General features: G+C 46.2%; 1 protein-coding gene across 1 annotated transcript in view; it reads right to left on the bottom strand.

Annotated features, from left to right (window-relative positions):
* FER1L6 (fer-1 like family member 6) overlaps window positions 1-21,786 on the bottom strand; it is a 126,594-nt gene that overhangs the window by 103,181 nt on the left and 1,627 nt on the right. Inside the window, exons 2-9 of the mRNA XM_019519545.1 lie at window positions 16,995-17,077; window positions 13,819-13,942; window positions 12,940-12,994; window positions 12,718-12,849; window positions 12,074-12,136; window positions 5,618-5,696; window positions 2,780-2,936; window positions 1,799-1,985 (exon numbers count right to left, since the gene is read on the bottom strand). Coding sequence (XP_019375090.1) covers window positions 1,799-1,985; window positions 2,780-2,936; window positions 5,618-5,696; window positions 12,074-12,136; window positions 12,718-12,849; window positions 12,940-12,994; window positions 13,819-13,942; window positions 16,995-17,077 — 880 coding nt within the window. The remainder of the gene's footprint in view (window positions 1-1,798; window positions 1,986-2,779; window positions 2,937-5,617; window positions 5,697-12,073; window positions 12,137-12,717; window positions 12,850-12,939; window positions 12,995-13,818; window positions 13,943-16,994; window positions 17,078-21,786) is intronic.

Below are 21,786 nucleotides of genomic sequence, written 5' to 3'. Positions count from 1 at the left end.
AGCTGGCAGCCTCCAGGTGCCTAATGGGGGCAGCCATTTTAGGCTCAGGGCTGCCTACGTAAATGAGGCAGTTCGGCCGCTGGAGGAGAGGCAACAACATTGCCTGGTTGGAAGGCTGCTGAGTTTCATCTGGAGGTAAGGAAGGAACTGTAGGGGATGGTAGGAGGCTCCTGGTCCTGGGTATGACCGGAAACTACACCCTGCCAGGAGTGGGTGGCCTGGTGGGGCTCCCAGTGGCGTGGGAGCCCCCAGGAAATGCCAGGCCAGTGATCCACCTAGTGAAAGGTGGGTTGGGGCACCTTAACCCCTAGCCCTCACCTTTGGGTGGGTCACAGTACACTGGAGGTAGTTGTGGGGGTGAAAGCTCTGAGGAGGAGAGTTGGAGGCCAGGTGTGGCCAAGGCTGCCTGAGCCCTGCGGGGGTTTGAGACCCCGGGAAGGAGAGTTGGGGCCAGGCATGGCTACGGCCACCTGAGCCCACCTGTGGAGGGAAGCCCTGAGACCCTGAGTAAAGGGGGCATTATGAGCGGTCTGGAGCCCCCAGTATGAGGGGGGCCAGCACTGTGGAGCCCCCAGTGTGAGGGGGGCTCAGCCAGAGGGCAAGAGAGCTGAGTCCTGACTCCAGTAAGTCTTCCAATGCTGGGAGGCAGAGTTTGGGTCAAATATAACATCTGAGCCCCAGTTGAGAGGGGGCCATGCTGAGGAGCCCCAGTCGAGAGGGGGCCAGCACTGTGGAACCACAGCGAGAGAGGCCAGTGATCAGAAGCCCCAGAGAGGGCAATGTAGAGCCCTGTGAAGGGAGAGGGGGATCAGCCAGAGAGAGCGAGAGCTGAGTCCTGACCCCAATAAGTCCTCCACTGTTCGGAGGCAGAGTGTGGGTCAAAGATAACACTAGTCATAGCACCATGACCTGCTGCCCAGGGTGGGAGTTAAAGTCCCCTGTGAGACCCTGAGGCACCAGTCATGGTGTGAGGTACCCCAGCTCCCCACTTCCATTATGGAGGACCCAGAGAGGGGGACCCTGAGATAAGAGTATGGGTCATACATCAGGGCCTGCCAGAGCTTCCCCTGACTGGCCCAGGCAGGGGCCAGGACCAGGGGGGTCAGAAGGGCAAGGAGGCCCACCGAGAGGGACGCCCAAGAACTAGGGGCCTGGGGTCACGACTGGCCTGGAGGTGGGCCAGGGCTAGAGTGAGCCAAAGGTCCCAGTGAGGGGACCACACCCAAAGGGGAGCCAATGGCAGGGCGATATATGGCCTGGTATGATGGCAGCAGAGTCTGCCTGAAGGGAGGAACCCAGGTGGGGTTCTACAGTAGGATTCGGGGCCCCATCGTGGGGGACTAGTACATACGAGAACATCATGATGTCATCAGCGAGGCTTGGGCTGCAGTGTAGGGGAGGAATGGAGCTGCAGATAGCACCCCCTAGTAGCAGGGCAGTAAATGGGCAGCCTCCTGCCTAATTACATTTATTAATTAATCAATTAAGACCAAGGCATGGCAGGCGAGAAGGAGGGCGGTTTGCCTAAGAACAGGTGGGCAGGTCACATGGAGATCAGCCCCGGTAGGCCCCCTGTTACAGAACACTAAAGGATTTTATTTTCTGTAGGTCTAGCTGAGGCTGAATCTACTAGTATACCACTGGTAATCAGTCCCTGATTTTCACAGCAATTTGGGGACTGAGGAATTCTTGTTGACGGCAAAACATTGAATAAAAGTGCATCAGCCTTAAATCCTGAAGGTTACTCAGTGGAGAGAGAAGAAGGCCCAACTCTTGTGATCAATATGATCCCATTTACCATTTGACCTGCAAACATGACCACCACGTATGGATCCACAAGGTCCTTACTGTCGCCTATGAACGCTTTGGTAACGTTGGCCATGATGCTGGAGTTCATCTTTGGGAGGCCCTCTGCTTTATAGATTCTCACATAAAATCTAGCCCAAGCTCTTTCAGATGGAAATCCTTTGGGAATCAAGAGGTTCCTACAAGAAAAAAAGAAAGTCATTTCCCTAAGACTGTGAATTCAGCTGGGCAAGATTAAATTATTCCAAAAATGCATTCTACAAGTGGTTAAAATATTTTCCAGTTTAGCCTGGCAAATACCTTGTACCAGAGAAGAAAAGTGGGAAGGAATTGGGAATTTGGGATGTGCATTTGTTTCTCCACCTTAAAAAGGTTTCCAGTTACTGCTTGACAAATAGATGTCTACAAAGTGCTCCTGCTTAGAAATATTAAAACTGCTCCTAAACAATAGAATTACTGTATAGATAATGCAGTGCCCTGTTCAACTTAAGTAACTTGCAATAGCATCTTTGCTGTATATGTATGTATGAATATATTCACATGCACATACATATGATAGGAAGCTAAGGAGTATCCTGCCTCTAAACCTTTTTTTTTTTTTTTTTTAACTTCAGACTCCTGAACTCTACTACAGTTTTGCACGTTCTGCAAGCAAAACGGTTCCTCATCAGAAATACTTCAAATAGCCCCTGGGTAAAGGCATTTCTGACAGGGAAGATTTAGCACTTAGTAGGGTCTGAGAAGAGTAAACTCCATCAGAAGCAGGAAGCTGACTCTACCACTCTCTTTCATTTGGTAGTGGAATAAAGAACTCCCCTCCAGCAAATCAAACAGCTAAACACCCACAGGCATCTGCTAATCCCAGATCAGAAAGGCAAGGCATGAATGCTATCAAACAAGGAGCATGAGACATTAGGTGGATTGTCTGGGGCACTTTGGTGGTAGAAGCAAAGTAAAAGGATTGTTCCAATACTTTTCAATCTGCTCTTCAGCATCGCTTATTTTCTGTGTGGCTTGTAACGTGTCTCCTTTTCCAGCAACACTGATATCACACTTCAGGTATCCCTTGGCTCCTGTTCTAATGTCAGCAGGGTCTGTGAGAAGGGCCCACTTATCACAAAACTGATGACCTGCAAAATACATGAGCTGAATCATCATGCAGGAAAGCTTTGGAGGCTCAGTTCTTAGAGATGCAGCCTACAAAAATACTTGGAGAGAAGCTTAACCATTAATCATGAGAACACTGCTGACAGGGTTTGCCCTTTCATGAGAATAACACTGGAAACACTTGATTGAGAAGTATATTTACATGTGATAACAATGGTATAGGGTGACTGGAAGGCAAGGTTCCTGTAAAACAGAAAGATGATATCGATAAGCCAACGTTGTGTTCAGCCTGTATAACTAGCAATGGGGGCTGTGCACATCTATAGTATGTCTACATGATGAAGGGAGAGAAATCTGAGCAGAAACCCATTTTCATCAGGGGCTCAGAGGAGCAGTCAGAAATGCTCAGTGGGAACTGGCTGAAATTTAAGCCTGTCCAAGGAAAAAACTAGGGAAGGCAGCTTTATTCAATGAGAGCAGTTTGAAGAATGATTAGGGCATGGGTAGGCAAAATACAGCCCATGGGCCAGATCCAGCTCACCAACTGATTATATCTGGCCTGCAGGTGGGCAGCTGCCAACTCATGAGATCCCACCTGTGGGCAGCACATGGTGCTGAGTTGGGGGTTAAAACTGTTTCCACTGTGCCAGGTGTGTGGGCAGGACGGCTTCTGTCCAGTGCTGATGTGGCAGCATCAGCTGCTGACCTGGATGGATGCTCCAATCTCCACCCGGGAACCTGCCGACTGCGTCCACAGCTGATGCTGGCGGCTGCATGCTCTGCACCAGGTGGGTGGTGGTCTAAGCTGCAGACAGGGCTGATAGGTTCTAGGTCAAGGATGTGGGGGTTGAGGGAAGAGAGAGAGGTGGGGGATCTGAGCATGCTGCAGCTCCAGGGAGGGTAAGAGAGGATTGGGGCTTGCTACAGCTCTGGGTGAGGAGTTGGGGGGAAGGGATGGAGCGAGAAAGAGAGACTGGGGATCGGGGCATGCTACAGCTCCAGGGAAGGAGAGAGAGAAAGAGAGAGATTTAGCCCTTGAGAGGACACCAAAACTCACTAAGTGGCTATCCAGCCAAAATAACTGCCCGCCCCTGGATTAGAGCTTAGTGTTGCCAACAGCCAAATCCTAGCTGGGAACTGAAAACAAGACACAAGCACTGCAGTTGATTCAGAAGCAAAGGGGTGAACAGGTGAAGAAGTGGAAAGCATCCAGAGAAGAGGCTGAAAGGTAAATCTACCAGAGACTTTCAGTGCCAGATGCAGGAGTTGTTATGGCCCTCTCCAAACCAGACCTGGTGTCCTGTTTAAACATGGCTTCTTTCAGTAGGGTTGTAGCCAGGTTTTCCTGATTGGCACAGACAGTCATCACCCCTTCTTGTTTAACTATGTCAAAGGAATATGTGATAGAGGGAAGCCCCTGAGGCAATTCTATAGAGTGTTTTTATACCATAGTCCAGTAAAGGGATGATGGTATGTCTGTCTGTGCATGCATCTGAGAGTGAAACAAAGGAATTGCAGTCCTTGGGCCATCCGTCTCTTCCATTTGTCTCTCTCATTTACACATATTCCTCTGTTTTCTTACAACTTCACAATACCAATGTTTTATCTATAGCTTTACAAAATGGCCTCAGCAATTCCCTTCCCAGGTGAACTGGGCCAGATGGTTCAGTGGCTACAGTGGTTAGCCTGCCATTGAAGAGACTTTGCTGCACTGCCATTCTGCCAGACTTCCTATGTGACTTTGCTACAGGAAGTCTGTGGCAGAAGTCACAGGTAAAGATATTTAAAGCCAGAGCCATAAAGGTTTTTAGGCCCCTAACTGCCAGTGAAATCACTTGGATGTAGGCGCTTACAATCTTTCTACAGACTGAGAGGAGCTCAGACAGATAAATGTTTTCTGGTCAGAAATATATAGGTGCTATGAACATTTTTTCCAGGGTTGGTTGTTTTAGTTTCTAACTTCAAGAAGCACTGAACAGATTTAGAGGTGCTGATTCTCTCTTTGTTCTCTCTTTGTCTCTTCCTTCGGTCTTTCTTTCCTGTTTCCCCCTTCTCCTGCTTTTCAGTCTCTCTCTGCCTCTCTCCCAGACTCCTCTCTATTTCCCTCATTCTCTCCTGGGGGCACCCAGGGCTCAGCACCCACAAATGGGACCAGATTTCCAAAGAACTCCTCCCTTGAGTAATTGAAATAAGGGCCAGATGTACCCGTGGGCCTAGTATTCTGTAGCTTTCACAATAGCACTTATGGGTCAGATTTTCAAAAGATTTGTGATATGAAATGCTCTTCCCCCCTGCCCTTCCCCAAAGAAAACCCAGACAAACAAAAAACAAAAAAACCCCCACCAAGGTACTACTCTGGAGCCTAGATAAGACAAGAATTCTTCTGAAAACTTGGCCCTTCACCTGTTAGGATCATAGGAAAGTAGCATTGAAAAGGATCTCATGAGGTCATCTAGTCCAGCCCCCTGCTCAAGGCAGGATCTTGCCCAACTAAACCATCCCAGTCCAGTGTCTGTCTAACCTGCTCTTGAAAATTTCCAAGAATGGAAATTCCACAACTTCTCTAGGTAGCCTCGTCCAAAATTTGACCACCTTCATTACTATGTGATGGTCCTAGAGAAAGACAGTCCAGGAATTGGATGAAACAAACAACTGAGAAAACCACGGATTTAACAAAAGTGAAAGAAAACAACACATCGCCTACCTGGCTGGTTATACACTGTCCCCAGGTCCACCTTAAAGGAACCAATTAGCAAGCTCCCAATCAGCTTGTTGTGCATAACCTATTGAAGAAATGTATGTTACAGGGTAAGATCATTTGTCCTTACACCTTTCCCAAGGACGCAGGTAAAAAAAGCAACCACTGGGGGTCATAACTAGCCCCAGACAGACCTAGCCACTTTTGAGACAGCCTACAAACATTCTTGATGTCACTTTAGATACATCTATTTAGAAATTGAAAAAACAGTGGAACTGTGTAGCTTCGTTTTATATTGCAGGGCATGTAAACTAAATTACAACCTCCAATAAGTAAGAAGTTCTTAAGTTAAAACTGCATAGATTGGAGCAATTAAATAAGCTCTGGCCAAACATACATATTTACACCAGTACAAATTCAGTTACATTAGTTGCTGCACAGGTCCTGGAGCTCCACTGGAAGTGGAGGGGAGTCCTGGCCCCTGCTTCCCCACAGGCTCCTGGGGCCTAAGCAGCAGGAAGCGGTGGCAGAGAGCTGGCTCCAGCATGGTGCGCAAGTGTGGGAGCTGCGCATGCGCAGTGGGAAGTGCTGGTGGTAGAAATGACCCAGCAGGGGCTGTACCCTTGCACACTTAGATGTGCAGAGCTGGCCGGAGCTGCACACCACTGGCCACCAGTGCCTGTGCTGGCCATGAGCCCTCATGCACCCCTGCCTACTGCTGCTGTGCCATGGGGGGGGAGTGCAGGGGGTCCCCACTTTCCCTCACACCCCACAATTGCCACATACCCACACACTGCCTCCACAATCCCCCACATATACACAACCCCCCAACATATTCTATTGCCCCCCACATGCAGCCACACCCCCTCACAAATTGCCCCCACATACACACCCCAGCATACACACACACCCACGTGCCAGTATACACATATGCACACACACAACCCCACACACACCCCAATCACAGAACCCCACACAATATACAAGACTAAGAATTTATTTTTGAGTTATTATGCAATCACTTCTATATATGGTATGCAAACGCAAATCATGACAAAAATATTTTTTGTAATAAAATTAAAATATGTTGTAGTAGGTGTTTGACTTCTATTGTATGATTTGTTTTTTTCTGGTTCTAAGATGGCACCCCCCCCCCCAAAAGGAGTATTTCCGGGAGGCAAGGGGAAGCATTTCCAGTGGCAAACATCAGGGATTATGGGTGAGACTTCATAGTTTCATAGTTTCATAGATTAAGGGTCGGAAGGGACCTAGTAGATCATCTAGCCCAACCCCCCGCCAGGGCGGGAGAACAACAAAAACCCCAAAACAAGAAACAGGCCTCAAATGAGTCCAGCCAGGTAGGCATCCAGCCTCTTCTTAAAGACCCCCAGGGTAGGGGCCAGCACCACTTCCCTTGGAAGTTGGTTCCAGCTCCTAGCCACCCTAACTGTGAAGTAGTTTTTGCGGATGTCCAATCTATACCTCCTCTCCATCAACTTGTGCCCATTACTCCTTGTTATGCCAGCGGGCGCTAGGGGAAACAGCGTCTCCCCCAAACCCTTCTGGTCCCCCCTAGTGAGTCTATAGACGGTCACCAGGTCCCCCCTCAGCCTTCTCTTGTGGAGGCTGAATAGGTTCAGGTCCCGCAGTCTCTCACTGTAGGGTCTGCCCTGTTGTCCCCGGATCATGCGGGTGGCCCTCCTCTGGACCCTCTCCATGTTGTCCACATCCCTCTTGAAATGGGGCGCACAGAACTGGACACAATACTCCAGCTGTGGCCTGACCAGCGTCGCGTAGAGGGGGAGGATCACCTCCTTGGCTCTACTCGAGATGCACCTGTGGATGCACGACAAGGTCCGGTTAGCCCTGCCAACCATGACCTCGCATTGTCGGCCCATGTTCATCTTGGAGTCAATAATGACTCCAAGATCTCTTTCTGCCTCCGTGCTCTCGAGTAGGGAGTTCCCCATTGTGTAAGTGTGCTGCTGGTTCCTACTGCCCAAGTGCAGCACCCTGCACTTGTCCGTATTGAAACTTCCGGTCCCAAGATGGCAGCCAGGGGGCAGGGCAACAATCAAGGGGTGGGGCTACCCACGCGGCCCTCAAAAGCTCACCAAACCTCATTAAGTGGCCCTCCATGTAAAATAACTGTCCACCCTTGTCCTAGAAAGGACTGCAAATTTTATCTTGGTGGAACAGACCAAGATTACCTAACATGATCATGGCCCGGATTTAAACCTTGCATAACTTTGAGGTACTCGGAGGACACTTAGCATGGGTTAACAAGCTTTGATATGTGGATGCTCATGTTTTAAGTACCCTTAATATGGTCTAAGTGTCATATGTAACCTCACTCTATATAACAGAAAAATGGGGCATGCATAGATGGTGTTACCAGCAGGGCTTGGACTACTTTGACCATGCGGTGGTTTTCCAGGAAGATGGACTGCTGGGAAGAAGCAGGGTCCACCTGACAAAGAGTGGAAAGTTAACCTAGATTCACTGGGGGATGGAGACAAATGCCCAGAGGTAAGTAAAAAGCCTGGAGACCAGGATAAAAACTTAGTAAAGGAAAACAATAATGGAAACCTTAGCAATGTTCTCAGGGCAATGACAGGACTGTCATATACTTAAAATGTTTATACGCTAATGTGAGAAGTGTGGAGAACAAACAAACTGGAAGAATTGGAGGTCCTAATACAATCACAGAGCTATCATGTAACTGGGATTATAGAGGTACAGTGGGATAGTTCATATGACTGGAGTACAGCAGTAGATAGGCACAGCTTGTTCAGGAAAGATAGGCGGGGGGAAAAGGAGGAGGTGCTGCCCTATATATAAAGGTGATATACACATGTTCAGAGGTGCAATATGAAATGGAAACTAGGCATATTGAAACCTCTGAGTAAAGGTCAGGGGAAGCAGCAGGAGGGATGTAATGGTAGGTGTCTCCTGCAGGCCTCCAAACCAAGAGTAGGTTTGATGCCTTCTTCATACAAGAGATGGAAGCTTCCAACTCACAGGACTTGGTCAACGGGGGGACTTTAATTATTGTGGCATCTGTTGGGAGAGAAACACAGCAGTGCAAAAGCAGTCCAGCAAGTTCCTGGAGTGTGCTGGGGATAACATGTTAATTCAGATAAGAGAGGCTAACAAAGGGGGAAACACTTCTCAACTTACTGCTCACAAACAGGGAGGAATTGGTTGAGAATGTCCAGATAGAAGGTAACTTGGGTGATGATGACCGCAAAATGATAGGGTTCAAGGTCCTAAGGGGTGGAAGGAAGGAGAACACCAGAATAAGGGCACCAGACTTCAGAAAATCAAACTTAAACTCAGGGACCTGGTAAACAGTATCTCTTGGGATAAGAGTCCAGGAGAGCTGGCTGTACTCTTTTAAGGGTGCAGGAACAAACTATCCCCATGAGGCAGAAGAATAGGATATGTAATAGGAGATCAGCCTGGCTAGACACCGATAACTTCAAGGAGCTGAAACTTAAAAGGAATCCTATAAAAAGTGGGAACTTGGTCATAGTCCTAGGGAAGAGCATAAGAGTATTGTCCAGGCATGCAAGGAACAAATTAAGAAAGCATGCAGCCTTGGAGGCAAGACTTATGAGGAAAGTCTTGCCTCCAAGAACTAGCATTATTTAGCCTGCAGAAGAGAAGATTAAGGGGGGATTTGATAGCAGTCTTTAAATACCTTGAAGGGTAATTATAGAAAGAACAGAGATGGGCTTTTCCCTGTTGCTGTAGGGGACATGACTAGGAGCAATGGCCTAAAACTGCAGCAGGGAAAATTTAGGCTGGAGTTTCTGAGGAACCTTTTGGCTATGAGAGTGTTCAGACATTGGAACAAGCTACCTATATTAGTTGTTGAATCCATGCTCAGAACTTTCAAAAGTAGGCTCGACAGACACTTGTCTGCAATGGTTTAGTGAGGGATGATCCTGCCTTGAGCCAGGATGACCTTGTGAGATGACCTTATGAGGTCCCTTTCAGCCATACTTTCCTATGAACCTATGATATAAGTTTTGGATAAACATCTGCCACTTTGAGTGACACAAGCCAATGTAGCTCCATAGAAACCGGAGGATTTAATCCTAACCCAATTTCTGTGTTTCCCAAACTCCAAAACCAATTTAAACACACACATATTTTTGGCATCAATGGGTACTAGGTGTATTTTCTAAGCATCATTGCACCTATTTATGTGAAACACCTGAGGATGGAGCTTTCTTGTGAAGAGAGTGGGAGTGAGATCTACAGTTATTATTCATTTGAAATATGCCACTGTCATAAGAAATGTCACAGTGCCTGTCTTCCCTTCCAGTTAATCTTATTCTTTGACACAGGTTATCTATTTCAAATGGTCCTCATTGCTTCATGGATTTACTGCCTTCCCCTCCCCGGGCCCTTTTTTAAGTGACTATTCTCATTTACAGGATCAAATTTCACAAAAGTAATTTTGGCACCAAAGGTTACCTGGCATTTAACTGCAGCAGTAAATGCTTCTGTCCGAGATCGGAGATAGCGCTTTATGCCTTAAAGCTTGTCTCTCATCTCTCCTACATAGCTGATCCAATAAAAAATACCATCAAACAAATCTTGTTTTTGGCACATTTCTTGAACCCTCATGGCTACAGCAGCACTAATTGGAAACTGAGACATTCTCTACAACATTTTAAAGTGCTTCTTCATGCTTGTAACATATGTACTTACATACCACATTGCAAACACACATTTTCCCCAAAAATCATCCCTCCAGAACTGGGTTGTTTGTCTTTAATGAGGAAGCCAGTTTTTGACACTGGAATGGAGGAATGGAAGCATGGAAACGCTGTAAAATGGCTTCTGTACTTCTCCCACTGCCAGCCACAAGGGTGGAGGGGGTGGAGTTCACCCTCCTGGGCCACAGCTTCAGTGTTAACCCTTTCACAACTGCTGCAGAATTAGCAGTAGCTTGTCACTGAGCAGCCAACAGGTACTGCCAATTTGCCAGTGTCTGCGAGATGGTTAACACGTTAGCTTTTGCCTGAGCAGAGCCAGCTGGATTCAACCATGCAGTCAGGATCCCCTGCAGTTAGAATTCAGCCAGAACTCTGGGAAAACTCTTTTTTCTTCTTTCTGCCTTCCCAAAACAAGGTGTATATCTTATTCTGGGGTGTGTGGTATGTGAGATAATACAGTAATCTACCACTTAGGAATCCATTGCTGCCAGAGAGGAGCAATTCCTTTAGACCTATACAGCTTTTCCAACTGCATGAAACTACATTTGACAAAACAATCACATGTATCTACTTTCTGAAGTTAGTTCATTTCAGTATTTCAAACAAGGCTGTTCTGAGGTGTTGCATATTCTTTGAGAAGTTACCAGCGGCAGAGTGCTGAGCAGACTTACACTGCCGTTTCATTTCCTCCTGAATAAGAATCAATACTTGAGACTCAAGGTGGTCTTAGCACTGGGATTGCTGAAGCATAAGAAGGCTGAACATTTCAAACAAAAGCTTGGTTTTTGCATCTGAGAAACTGAGATAAACCAGAAGTTTTAACTGAGTGAACTGAGTCAGCATGGCATGAAGGTTGAAAAATTAAAAGCTAAAGAAAATAGATGGCTCTGCTAATTAGAAGGTAAAATTAATCTTCAACAAATGAACAAAGTATTAGTTTGATGCCATCTTCAAATCTCAACTCAAAGTGACATACTTTTTACCATCAACTTTCAAGAAGCCATCCAAGAAAATTCACACTACGTCTTCCTCATGGGTTGTTTCAAAGTCTCTTCATGCCATTACCAGTTGCCAGTTTTCTTTTTCTCTGCTTCACCTCAATACAGTATTTTCATATATTTCATAGATTTCAAAGACATTAGGGCTGGAAGGGACCTTGGAAGATCATCGAGTCCAGCCCCCGCCCAAAGGGCAGGAAGTCAGCTGGGGTCATAGGATCCCAGCAAGATAAATATCCAAATTTCTTTTGAAAAGTAGGTGCTTGAACCACCTCCGATGGCAGGCTATTCCAGACATTGGGGGCTCAGACAGTAAAGAAATTCTTCCTTATGTCCAGCCTGAAACGGTCTTGCTGGAGTTTATAACCGTTCGACCTCATCATCCCTTGGGGCGCTCTGGTGAACAAACGTTCCCCCAGATCCTGGTGGTCACCCCGATAAACTTATAGGTGGCCATCAGATCACCCCTGAGCCTGTGCTTTTCCAGACTAAAGAGCCCCATGGCTCTCAGCCTGTCGACGTAAGGTCTGTTTTCCTGACCTCTGATCATGCGCGTGGCTCTTCTCTGGACTCTCTGGTAAAAAAATATTATTTTACCTTATAATATCACTGGCACTTGAAACAAAATTGATGTTCATTTTAATAATGTCTCTGAGAGGAATCTCTTTGGCCATGGACCAAAGTACATGATCTTCCTTTAATAAAATATTGTTAAAACTTCCCATCATACTTACAGAAATGTTGATGATTTTGTCAAACAAATGCACTTGAGGTCCAACAAAGTCAAACACAAAATACTGTAGAAAAACAAAATTACAGATCAGTATTGCAATTATGTTGTCATCAACACACACTATCTGGATTGCTGTTTGATGACAGGGGCAACTCTATGATACTTCCTCATGTCCCTCTGACTAGCTGTTTTAAAATATATGTTAAATTTAAGAGCTCTAAATATAAACGGTGGAGCAAGAAAGGAGAGGTTACACTAGGAAATCTAAAGGACTGATGTGTTTTAAGAACCATTTTTGTTAGACTTATGGTGCTTGCAAAAGTGAGTATAAGGAGCGATTTTAGATGCAGGGTGGATGATATGGATTGGACGCTAGTTTAGAAAGAATTCACTGAGCTTCTTTTTTAAAATGTTAGACATGGGAAGGTAAACTATGAATAGGACATGGAGATTAGTATCTTTCACAGACTAGAATGGAAGGAACATGAAAAAAGAGAGGTTGAGAGATGCAGGACGGAGGAGGGCTTTCTAAAAGACTTCACTCATTGGAGAAGATTCAGCTGCCCTAGCTTATCTCCTGTCAGTCTAATATAAGCAATCACCACTTTGCCACTATTGCAAATAGCTCAAGGTAAAAGGACATACTTCATTGTAAAATGGGGCATTTGTGCCTTCTTTGACTGTCGTTTGCTTCTTTTCATCCCCAATCTCTATGATCACCACTGGGTCGATATTTTCACCAACCAGTTGCCGGGCCTCAATGATGGTTATAGCAATCTAAAGAGCACAAACACAACATATACACTGCAAGTCAGTCTTGGATTCAGAAATGGGGGGTTAAAAATGTGGGCATTACTTTGGACTCACCTGGTAATTCTGATGCTTTGCCTCCCCTTCATGAACTTTGTGTTCCAGTTTTGCTCTGTTCAAGAAATGGAACAGAATATTACGCATTGCCTTCAAGAACATGGAAATCTTAGTTTTTTAACATGTTCAAGAGATTTTTTTCCCTTGAAATTACTTGTTCAGTGGCTCTTTTTGAGATCTGCTTTTTTGTTTTATATCACTGGCAATCACTTTAATGTAATTACTGGCACATTTCATGGTGACAGCAATACTAATACTAAATCTCATTTTAGAGCAAAAGCGCTTTCTCTTTTGATGGGGGGCACTGAAGATGTCAGTCTACTTTTCATCCAGTTAATTTTTCCATGGACTTTTGAGATGGAAAGGTCAGTTCTAATTATTTAACTTTAACCTTCTTCATTCACAAGCCATTACACTTCTAACTATATACAATACTCCCTCAGTCAAATATGATATATGTGAAATAACTTTGCTCACATATTTTGCATAGTTGGACATTAGGTATAGGATCCATGTCTCACTGATGCCAGGGAGAGAATTTCTGTTAACTACAGTGGGAAATGGACTCAGTTTTTTCCTCCTATGATCAGCATCTCTGGACAATCCTGTTCTCCCTAACTCAGTTTCATTAGTTGCCTAAACCTAGTCTTGCTCTCCCTCAATCTTTCTCTGCACTGACTTGCCTATTCTGAAAATCTGAGCTTGTTATATTTTTTCTTACAAAAACATCTTGCTCTACTAGGTAGAAGTACAGTAGTTGGGAGGTCAGTGCTGTCAGGAGATAGAATTTGTGTCATGGAGCAGGTGGCCAACAGCAATGCCATCTCCAAGACATGATGTGGAATCTTTGGAGCAATCTTTGGAAATGTTATCCTGTACCTTTTAGTCAGAGGAGCTGAGGGTGCAAAGCCACAAGAAGATGCAGCATCATGCATCAAATCTCCATCTCCTTCTTGTCCATGCGGCTCCTCATGGCGAAGACCATCACTTTCGTCATGGTTACCTGATTAACAAAATAATTCAGAAAGCTGACAGGGAATGAATGTCTAAGCTCTTCATGTATGAAACGTAATAGTGATTAGAGTAAGGTTTCCAGTATAAAATATATCTTATCAATGCTCCATAGTCTGGAGTGACTTCCAGTTCAGACTCTAATGATCTGGGCCCTAACTAACTTAGAAACCACTTTTCTCCTGCCTCCTTTGCAGTTTCAATCAACTGGAGCCTTTATGCTAACAACTCGCCAATACAAACTAAAAAGACCTGGCAGTGCATCATTTGACATCAGCCCTGAGACTCACTGTGCCCAGAACCCAAATTCCTTGCTTTTGGTGTCCCACTGAAGAGCTTTTGCGAGAAAGTATTGATGGTATGAAAGGGTCAGTTCCTTATCGGGGAAAGTTGAATTTTTTAATGACTTCATAGGATTTTTATATAGATATATTCAATCATATTTGAAAGGTGTCCCAAAACAGGCACTGAACATTTGACATCCGCTTTTAATAATACCTGCTTTAAACTTTCTGGGTTTCTATACCCTCTCTCTATATGGGATAACACTTCTCTGCCTCACAGGAAAGTGGTGGAGCTCCAGTCAGTAAAGCCTGATAAGGCACTCTGAGACTGTGCTGATGCAAGCTAAACAAGACTCAATAAATAAGCACTGATGGCTAAAAAATGGTGTTTAGAAACTTGCTTTTCAGAATTGGCTTGTAGGTAAAGTAGATATTGCATTAGAACAATGGTCCAGAGGGAATGGCAAGGGTTAATTGATTTCTAAATGCCTGTTTGTGACAAAGATTCCTTGAAGGCCCACTTAGTCTGAAGAACGAAGACACACAGGTTAGGAAATTGAAGACATGAACAGTGTACCCAAATAGAGATAAGGGACTCTGCAGCATTGGCACCAGGTCACAGTACCCACTCCAGAGTCCTTGGGATTTCTTTTTTTGGTAGATGCACCAAATTAGGAGAAACCAGTAAATAACCAAATTAGGATGTGTGCATGTGATGGGTTTGTGAAACGGGAATACACTGACGGGACAGAACATGGACAGTATGACAACCACAGGGAAACCAATCAACAGTGCAAGAGTTGAAGAGTCATCAGAGAGGAGAAAGAATACAAAGGTGGGGATTTCAGAGCAGCAAAGGGTCCCCAAGAGGTGAACATTAGGCCACCATGGACAGAGAGCACACCACCAGCCTGTCTTACCCACTCCACTGAGAGGGGTGGGCCTTGGGCTTTTACCTCCAGGCTGCTGACATCCGATACTCAAGACAGAACCTCAGGGTGAAACTCACATACTGGCCAGACATGCATTACCTCTGTAACAGCTCTAGGACTGGTAGATATAGAATTGTTTGCATTATTCTTCTGTGCTATCACTGTGTATCAATAAAATTTGCCTGTTATCAAATGGAGAGGTTGTGATTGGGTCTGAGGGTTTGGGTCCACCCAGAACAAGGTATCTGTGTCATAAATCCAGTGTCAACAAGCACATGGGTAGGGTCACTTCTACTTCACAAACCCTAGAATAATTCTGACTGAAGCTAAAGGCTGCAGCTTCAGCAGCATAAATTGTATCTGAAGCATTCTTCCATGTTTCAATTTATCCATACAATATTTTTGTAATGCTTTTTCATTAAAATCACAAATTTCTATCATCTGAGTAGATATTTTTGGTACCTTTTCCCCCAGTTGCTCTGGACTCTTTGCTTTTTACTAATCAAGAAGAGCTATCACCCAGTGAGAACTCCATAACAGAAAATGAAAATTGTACAGAATGGAACATACTTCTTCTGTTTACTCTTTCCATGCTAGATCTTGTGAGCTCCAGTAGGAGACAAAATTCTCAAGCAAGAGATTTACGTATCTCTTGTAGTCCAGGTGTTTAGTAGGCAAGACATTAATAAAGAGTGTGACGATGAAGAATAATGACAGCTATGTCGCAGAAATCATTCACACAAGAGAATCTATTAAATAGTTGCCAAGACACAGGTAGTTACGTGGAAAAGTGCAGCAGACTTCACTATTGGCAACAATATAATGCACTATAAAATATGCAAGCAATTTGGAACATGATAGGTATTTCTGTGAAGCATAACCATGGTTATGTGGAACCTCATAGCAGTCGCTGATAAAAAAAGATTGCATCCTACTAAGTGAACCTCCTTTGATATCACACCTACTAGCAATATAACATCTTGACATATGGTTAACTACTTCCGTTTCTGTCTAATAGTGGGCTGCAGCACATATATATTTCATTTAGCTCAGTACAACATTATAGTTCATGGATTGCACACAGCAGATAATGGCCCATGTTCAAACAGACCCAAGGGACTTCAAGGCATGATATCACAGCTAGGATTTATGAGATTCAATTTGTTCATCCTGCCTGAGATGCCCGTTGTGGGAAAGATGTAAAAGAGCTATTGGAATAGGAAACAGAAGCATTGTAGAAAGGCACCTAGGAAAATGTAAAGGTAAGTTTGGAAAAGAGGTGCAAGAGAAGGAGGAGAATAAGAAGCAATGTGGGTCACGGATGTGCAATCCCTGTGTTAGATAAAGTTAAAACCGCACACATATTTAGAGCTACTGAACTCTATTGGAGACTTCCAGAAACCACAAAAAGTGGTTTCACACTTTCGTCTTTGTTCCCGTGGTTTCCAGCAGCACCTGAACTTCTGGCGGGAATCACAGGCCTGTCTAGAATTCAAAATTGCCTGGACCCTCCTTTATGTGCATCTGGAAGAGATAAGGCATTCCCACATCCATTGTCTTTTTAAAGAAAGAACTGGTCTGTTTCTATAACATTAAGCACAACTCAGATACATTATTCTGAACTCACAGGGTCTCTGAGTGGCTTTCAATAACCCTGTCAGAGTTCATAGTTAATAGGACTAAAAGGAATTTACTGCTCATATTTTCAATTACTAAACCAATTAGTTCAAGGAACAATTCAAATGATTTCACACTGAGGGTAGGGAAAAATGATCACACCCTTGTCATCTATTCAAATAAGCTTTAATATTGATTTAGTAGGCCTTACCCAGTGCACCCTTGTTTGCTATAGTTAACCCTTTCTCGCCTTTCTTTTTCTTCTTCAGTTTTATACCAGCAAACAGCCCCTTTCTGAAAAGGAAAAAGGAAAAGAAATTAAAGGAATATCATCTTCAACTTGACATTGTTTCATTTAACCACCTATTGAAAAGAGAGCTTTAATTTCCAGGAAAGGTTGTTTATATTCCAATTTTTTCCTCCTCACAAAAAGTAATAAAAGCAAATGAGGAAACTTTCCTATTGTGTTTCCTTGCTTTTTTTATTTTGGAATGTGAAGAGGAATTTATTTATTGATTAGATAGAGATTTAACCTGATTTCAAGCAGCTCAAACTGTAAAAGGTAAAAAAAAAGGAAACCTAAGCCAAACGGATCATTCTGTTGATTTCCTACACAGCGTAATTACTGAGCCTGTGATGAGGTCAAAGATAATATTTTACCAGTTTGAAAGCTCTTGGCAGATTACAGGGTTCAAGTAAAAAACCAGCTTTGCACTGAATTAAGATAAAGTTAAATGCACTTTTTAGGCAACCCAAACTACAACTCCCATGTGTCACTGTAGGAGAGTTTGAGAACTGAAATACTTCATTTAACTTGAATCAAAATGTTTAATTTGGTTTTTAAGTAATATAACCACTTTCTTTAATCTTTTCTCTTTCAATTTAGGTCATTTAAAACTGAAAAAAAATGCCATTCCAAGCGTTACAAGTTGCCTATAAATATATTTTAAAAATATTTTCTCATTTCCAAAATGAAATGTTTCATGAAACAGGTGTTGAAACCAAATGTCTTGACATTTTTAAAAATCTCCTTACCCCTGTTTCTCCGCTAAAGTTACTCACTAAATTCAACCCAAATTCATAAATACTGTTGCCCACCACAACCCCCCTCCCAGAGCACACAGAGCAGCTCTGGGTGTGTGGGTATCATGCTGAAGTTTTTCCCTAAAGAAAACAGAGAAGCCACAAATTACAAAAAAATAATTCAAAACTTCAAAAGTCACCATCAATAATAGGCATTTACATGATTCAGAGGGGATAATGAGACTGTTATCTTAAGCTATCTTGAACAGCAACACTGGTTTGGTCTTTCGTGATATATAAACACAACACAGTAGCAAATGAATACAGTATTTTTCACTGCCTTAAAGGCAAAGAATTTATGAGTTGCTGCTGAAATACTAAATTTTTTTTCTTCTGGAAAGTACATGGTCCCAATCAGTTCAGGTGAACAAGCAGTCATTTGCAAGGTAAAAGGAACAGATAGAAATCTGTGCTCTAATATCTAAACATGATTTTCCTGGAGTCTACAAGTGCAGACAGTTATAAAGAAAATGTTACTGAAAACTGAAAAGGCTGGCTGGTATAGTTTAAATGTCCAGTATCAACCACAGAAGGAATCTCAGCAGGTTTACAATTTATTAAGAAGAAACCAGGAATGTAATATTCCTTCCATGTGAACCTAAAGGGAGCATCTACACATGCACATTTAGTGCACATTAGCCCGACTTAAGGTGCATTAAGGACATTCATCTACATGTCTGTGCCTTTAATGCGCCTTAAAAATGGTGAATTTAAGCTAAATGCACCTAAATTTGATACCTGCCTTGGTGTACACTGCTCAGAGGCCTGGACAGGAGTTCTGGACTGTGAAGGAGCGAAACTGACCCTGTGTGCCACCCTGGACAGCCTTTGCCTGTCCTGTCCCCTAGTCAGAGCTGCTCCTTGGCCCCAGGTGAGTGTTGCAAAGGGCTGCAGCCCACTGCGTCCCTTGCCCAGCCCTGAGATTCCCCCCAGGGATGCTGCTCTGCTCTCTATGGCAGCAGGGCCAGCACCTGCTCCCTGCTGCTCCTCCACCCCAGCTCTGTCTCTGCAGGCACTGTGGTGAACCACCTCTGCTGTGTGACTCCCTGTCCCTGGCCATGCCCCTGTCCAGGGTGCTGCTGGAAGCTGTCCAGGGCCAGCACGTCTGGGACAGCTACACTGGGGCCCAGAGAGCTGGCTAGGGGAGCACATCCAGCACACTGTCCTCATCAAGCCCCAGCCCTGCCCACATGCCCATGCCCATCCTGCACACTTGGGCCCCCACCTGAACCTGGGAGGAGGTGCACAACTCCTGGTGCTCTGGGGCAGGGCCAACATCCAGAAGCAGCTCATGTGGGGCAGACACTCGAATGCCCACATTTATGAGGCCATATCAGGTAGGATGCATGTGTGAGGCCACTCTCGGTCAGTGTGGCAATGCTGCATGAAGGTCAAGGTCTTGTGGGCACAGTGGGTGGCCATGACCATGTTCAATCATCTGTCAGGTTGTGTCCAAAAGACCATGCCCTTCATGCAGGAGCTGTCCCACATTTTAGGGACAGCTCCACACCCTTGTGAGTGCCACCAGCCCTCACCTGCACCCCGCCCTGACACCACTGAAGGCAGACCTCGGGCCTTCAGTGTCCCACCCCACCCACCTCCCCAGCTGCTGCATCCACTGGCAGGTCAGGGAGCCCTGCCCACAGCTGCCTCACCCTCATCCTAGCCCCAAACCAAGCCATGAGGAGTGGCTGGCCATGTCACTACCGGCCACCAGCTGCTCCCTTGGAGGGCCCCTGGCTAGGTGATTGCTTGCTGCACACTGCAAGCTATGGACACCAGGTGCAGCCAGACACTGTCACTGATGGGGAGCCCCATGCTGAGCCTCCAGCCTCACCAGCTGAGCCTCCAGTCCCTTCTTCTGGCCTCTGCCCACACTCCCTGCCCATGCAGGGGACTGGACATGATGATCCTTCAGGGTCCATTCCAGCCCTGTGTTTCTACAATATGCAGCAGGGGCATGCTTGGAGAACAGCAGCATCTTGAGGGGGGAAAGGGAGGCAGCCCATGGCACCTCCATGGACAGGTCCACTGTGGAGAGGGTGGGCGGGTGCACATCCAGCCCCTAGCCCCAGTTATCTGGGAGCCCTGTATGTCCCGAGCTCAGGCACCATGGGCTCTACAGCAGTGCAGCAGAGTGCAGCTGGCCTGAAGTGAGAGAGCAGGGGTGTGGGATCTTGTGCTGCAGCAGCAGCTGCTGCTAGCAGCCTGGCATGGCCTGGCCTGCCCTGAGAAGGGGTTCGGGAGGCAGGCTGCCTACGGCCAGCACCCAGAAGCCCAGCAGCCCCAGGGGAGCAAGCAAGGCCGGGGGGTTGACTGATGGCCACCTAGGCCCAACCCTTCCCAGACAGCTTACCATGGTCCCTGGGCACCTGTGCATGGCCAACCTCTGATCTGAGGCCGGGCAGCGCAGGACCTCTGGTGCAAAGCATGTTATCTCTGAAATGTTGCAAAGTCACACAAAAGGCTTCTCTCTCTTGCCTCTGCAGGGCCAATATCTGGACATGGGAAAGAGGCCAGAAGACCCTGTGGGAATGACACACAGCTGTGCTGGCTGTGCAAGTACACCAGGGACTGGATCCTCCTGCTCTAGCAGGTGGTGGCAGTGGTGGAAAACCAGGGAATGCAGGAGCAGGCACAGAAATAGGTTCAGGAGCTGGCTGGTGGCAGAAAAATATCACCTATTATACCACCCAGAAGGAGGCCCAGGACCAGGTGCAGCAGGAGAACTGGGCCCAGCTGGAGGCCCCGGGACAGCACAATATTGAGCTTCTCCAGCAGCAATTGGCCAGCCAGGCCTGCCCAGTACAGGTCACATCCATACCCCCCCACACACCTGATCCCCAGCCCCGCAGGGGCCCTGGGTCCTGGCCACCAGCCCACAAAAGCTCCCACCTGGGCCTCAGGGGAAGGCCTCCACCTCCTCCTGGCCACAGGATCCCCTGGTGTTCACCACAGCCCACCAACCCATGGGGAAACTGTCCACCATTAGGGTGCTGGCCACCTGCTTCTAGGCTCTGCACCCCAGGCACCCCACCCCACAGCTTCCCACTCCAGGACTCAGACAAAGACTGAGACTGTTGTATATAGTTTTCAGTTTGGGGAGAGGGTTTTTTTTATTGTTGGCAGGTGGGGAGAGTGGTGGAGGGGCTCTGAGTTTTGCAGAGGGAGTGGGGAATGGCTCTGTTGCTTGAGGGAGGAGGTTGGCGGGAATGCAGGTGTGGGGTGTGAGGGGAATAAAGGTTTTCACTGAAAATATGCGCATGTCCTGGAGTGGTGCTAGGGGGTGGGCAAGGGGTAGGGAGGTGTGGGCAGCAGGGCAGGCAGATGTTGGCGGGGATGGCTGGGCACATCTCTATGTCCTGGTGCTCCGGCTGAGGCTGAAGGTGGCACAGCAGGTCTTCAAAGGTGGCCCGGGTCATCTGAAATGTGTCGACCCACTGGTTGTTGTCCCATTCCTGCAGCATGACATACAGCCACCAGTCCTGACTATCACAGCAGGCCCAGAGGCAGCAGGGCTGGTGGGACAGGAGGGTGATGATGGTCCCAGTGGTGGTGTCCTGGAGCCTGTGGTCACTGTGGCTGATGGCAGCACCTGCACAGGGGCCCCAGAAGGCCATTTACAAGACATCCAGCAGGTAGCTAGAGTGGGTGGGGAAGTCAGGTGGTTAAAAGTGGGAGTATACCTCCAAAAAGGAGTATACCTCCTCTGCTCGGGCCTGTAGGGGGGCTGTCAGGAAAGCTAAGGCGGACATAGAGCTAGGACTAGCGTCCAAGATCAAGGATAATAAAAAGTCCTTTTTCAAATATATAGGGAGGATGAAGAAGGCACCGGGTAATGTGGGGCCCCTGCAAAGTACGCTGGGCAATCTGGTGGTTGCGCCAGAGGAGAAAGCAGAACTCTTTAACCAATTCTTCAC

The sequence above is a fragment of the Gavialis gangeticus genome, unplaced genomic scaffold (genome assembly GCF_001723915.1).
Source record: "Gavialis gangeticus isolate Ggan-Ray unplaced genomic scaffold, GavGan_comp1, whole genome shotgun sequence".
In the NCBI taxonomy this organism is placed as follows: domain Eukaryota; kingdom Metazoa; phylum Chordata; order Crocodylia; family Gavialidae; genus Gavialis; species Gavialis gangeticus.
This window is presented reverse-complemented; position numbering and strand designations above follow the sequence as displayed.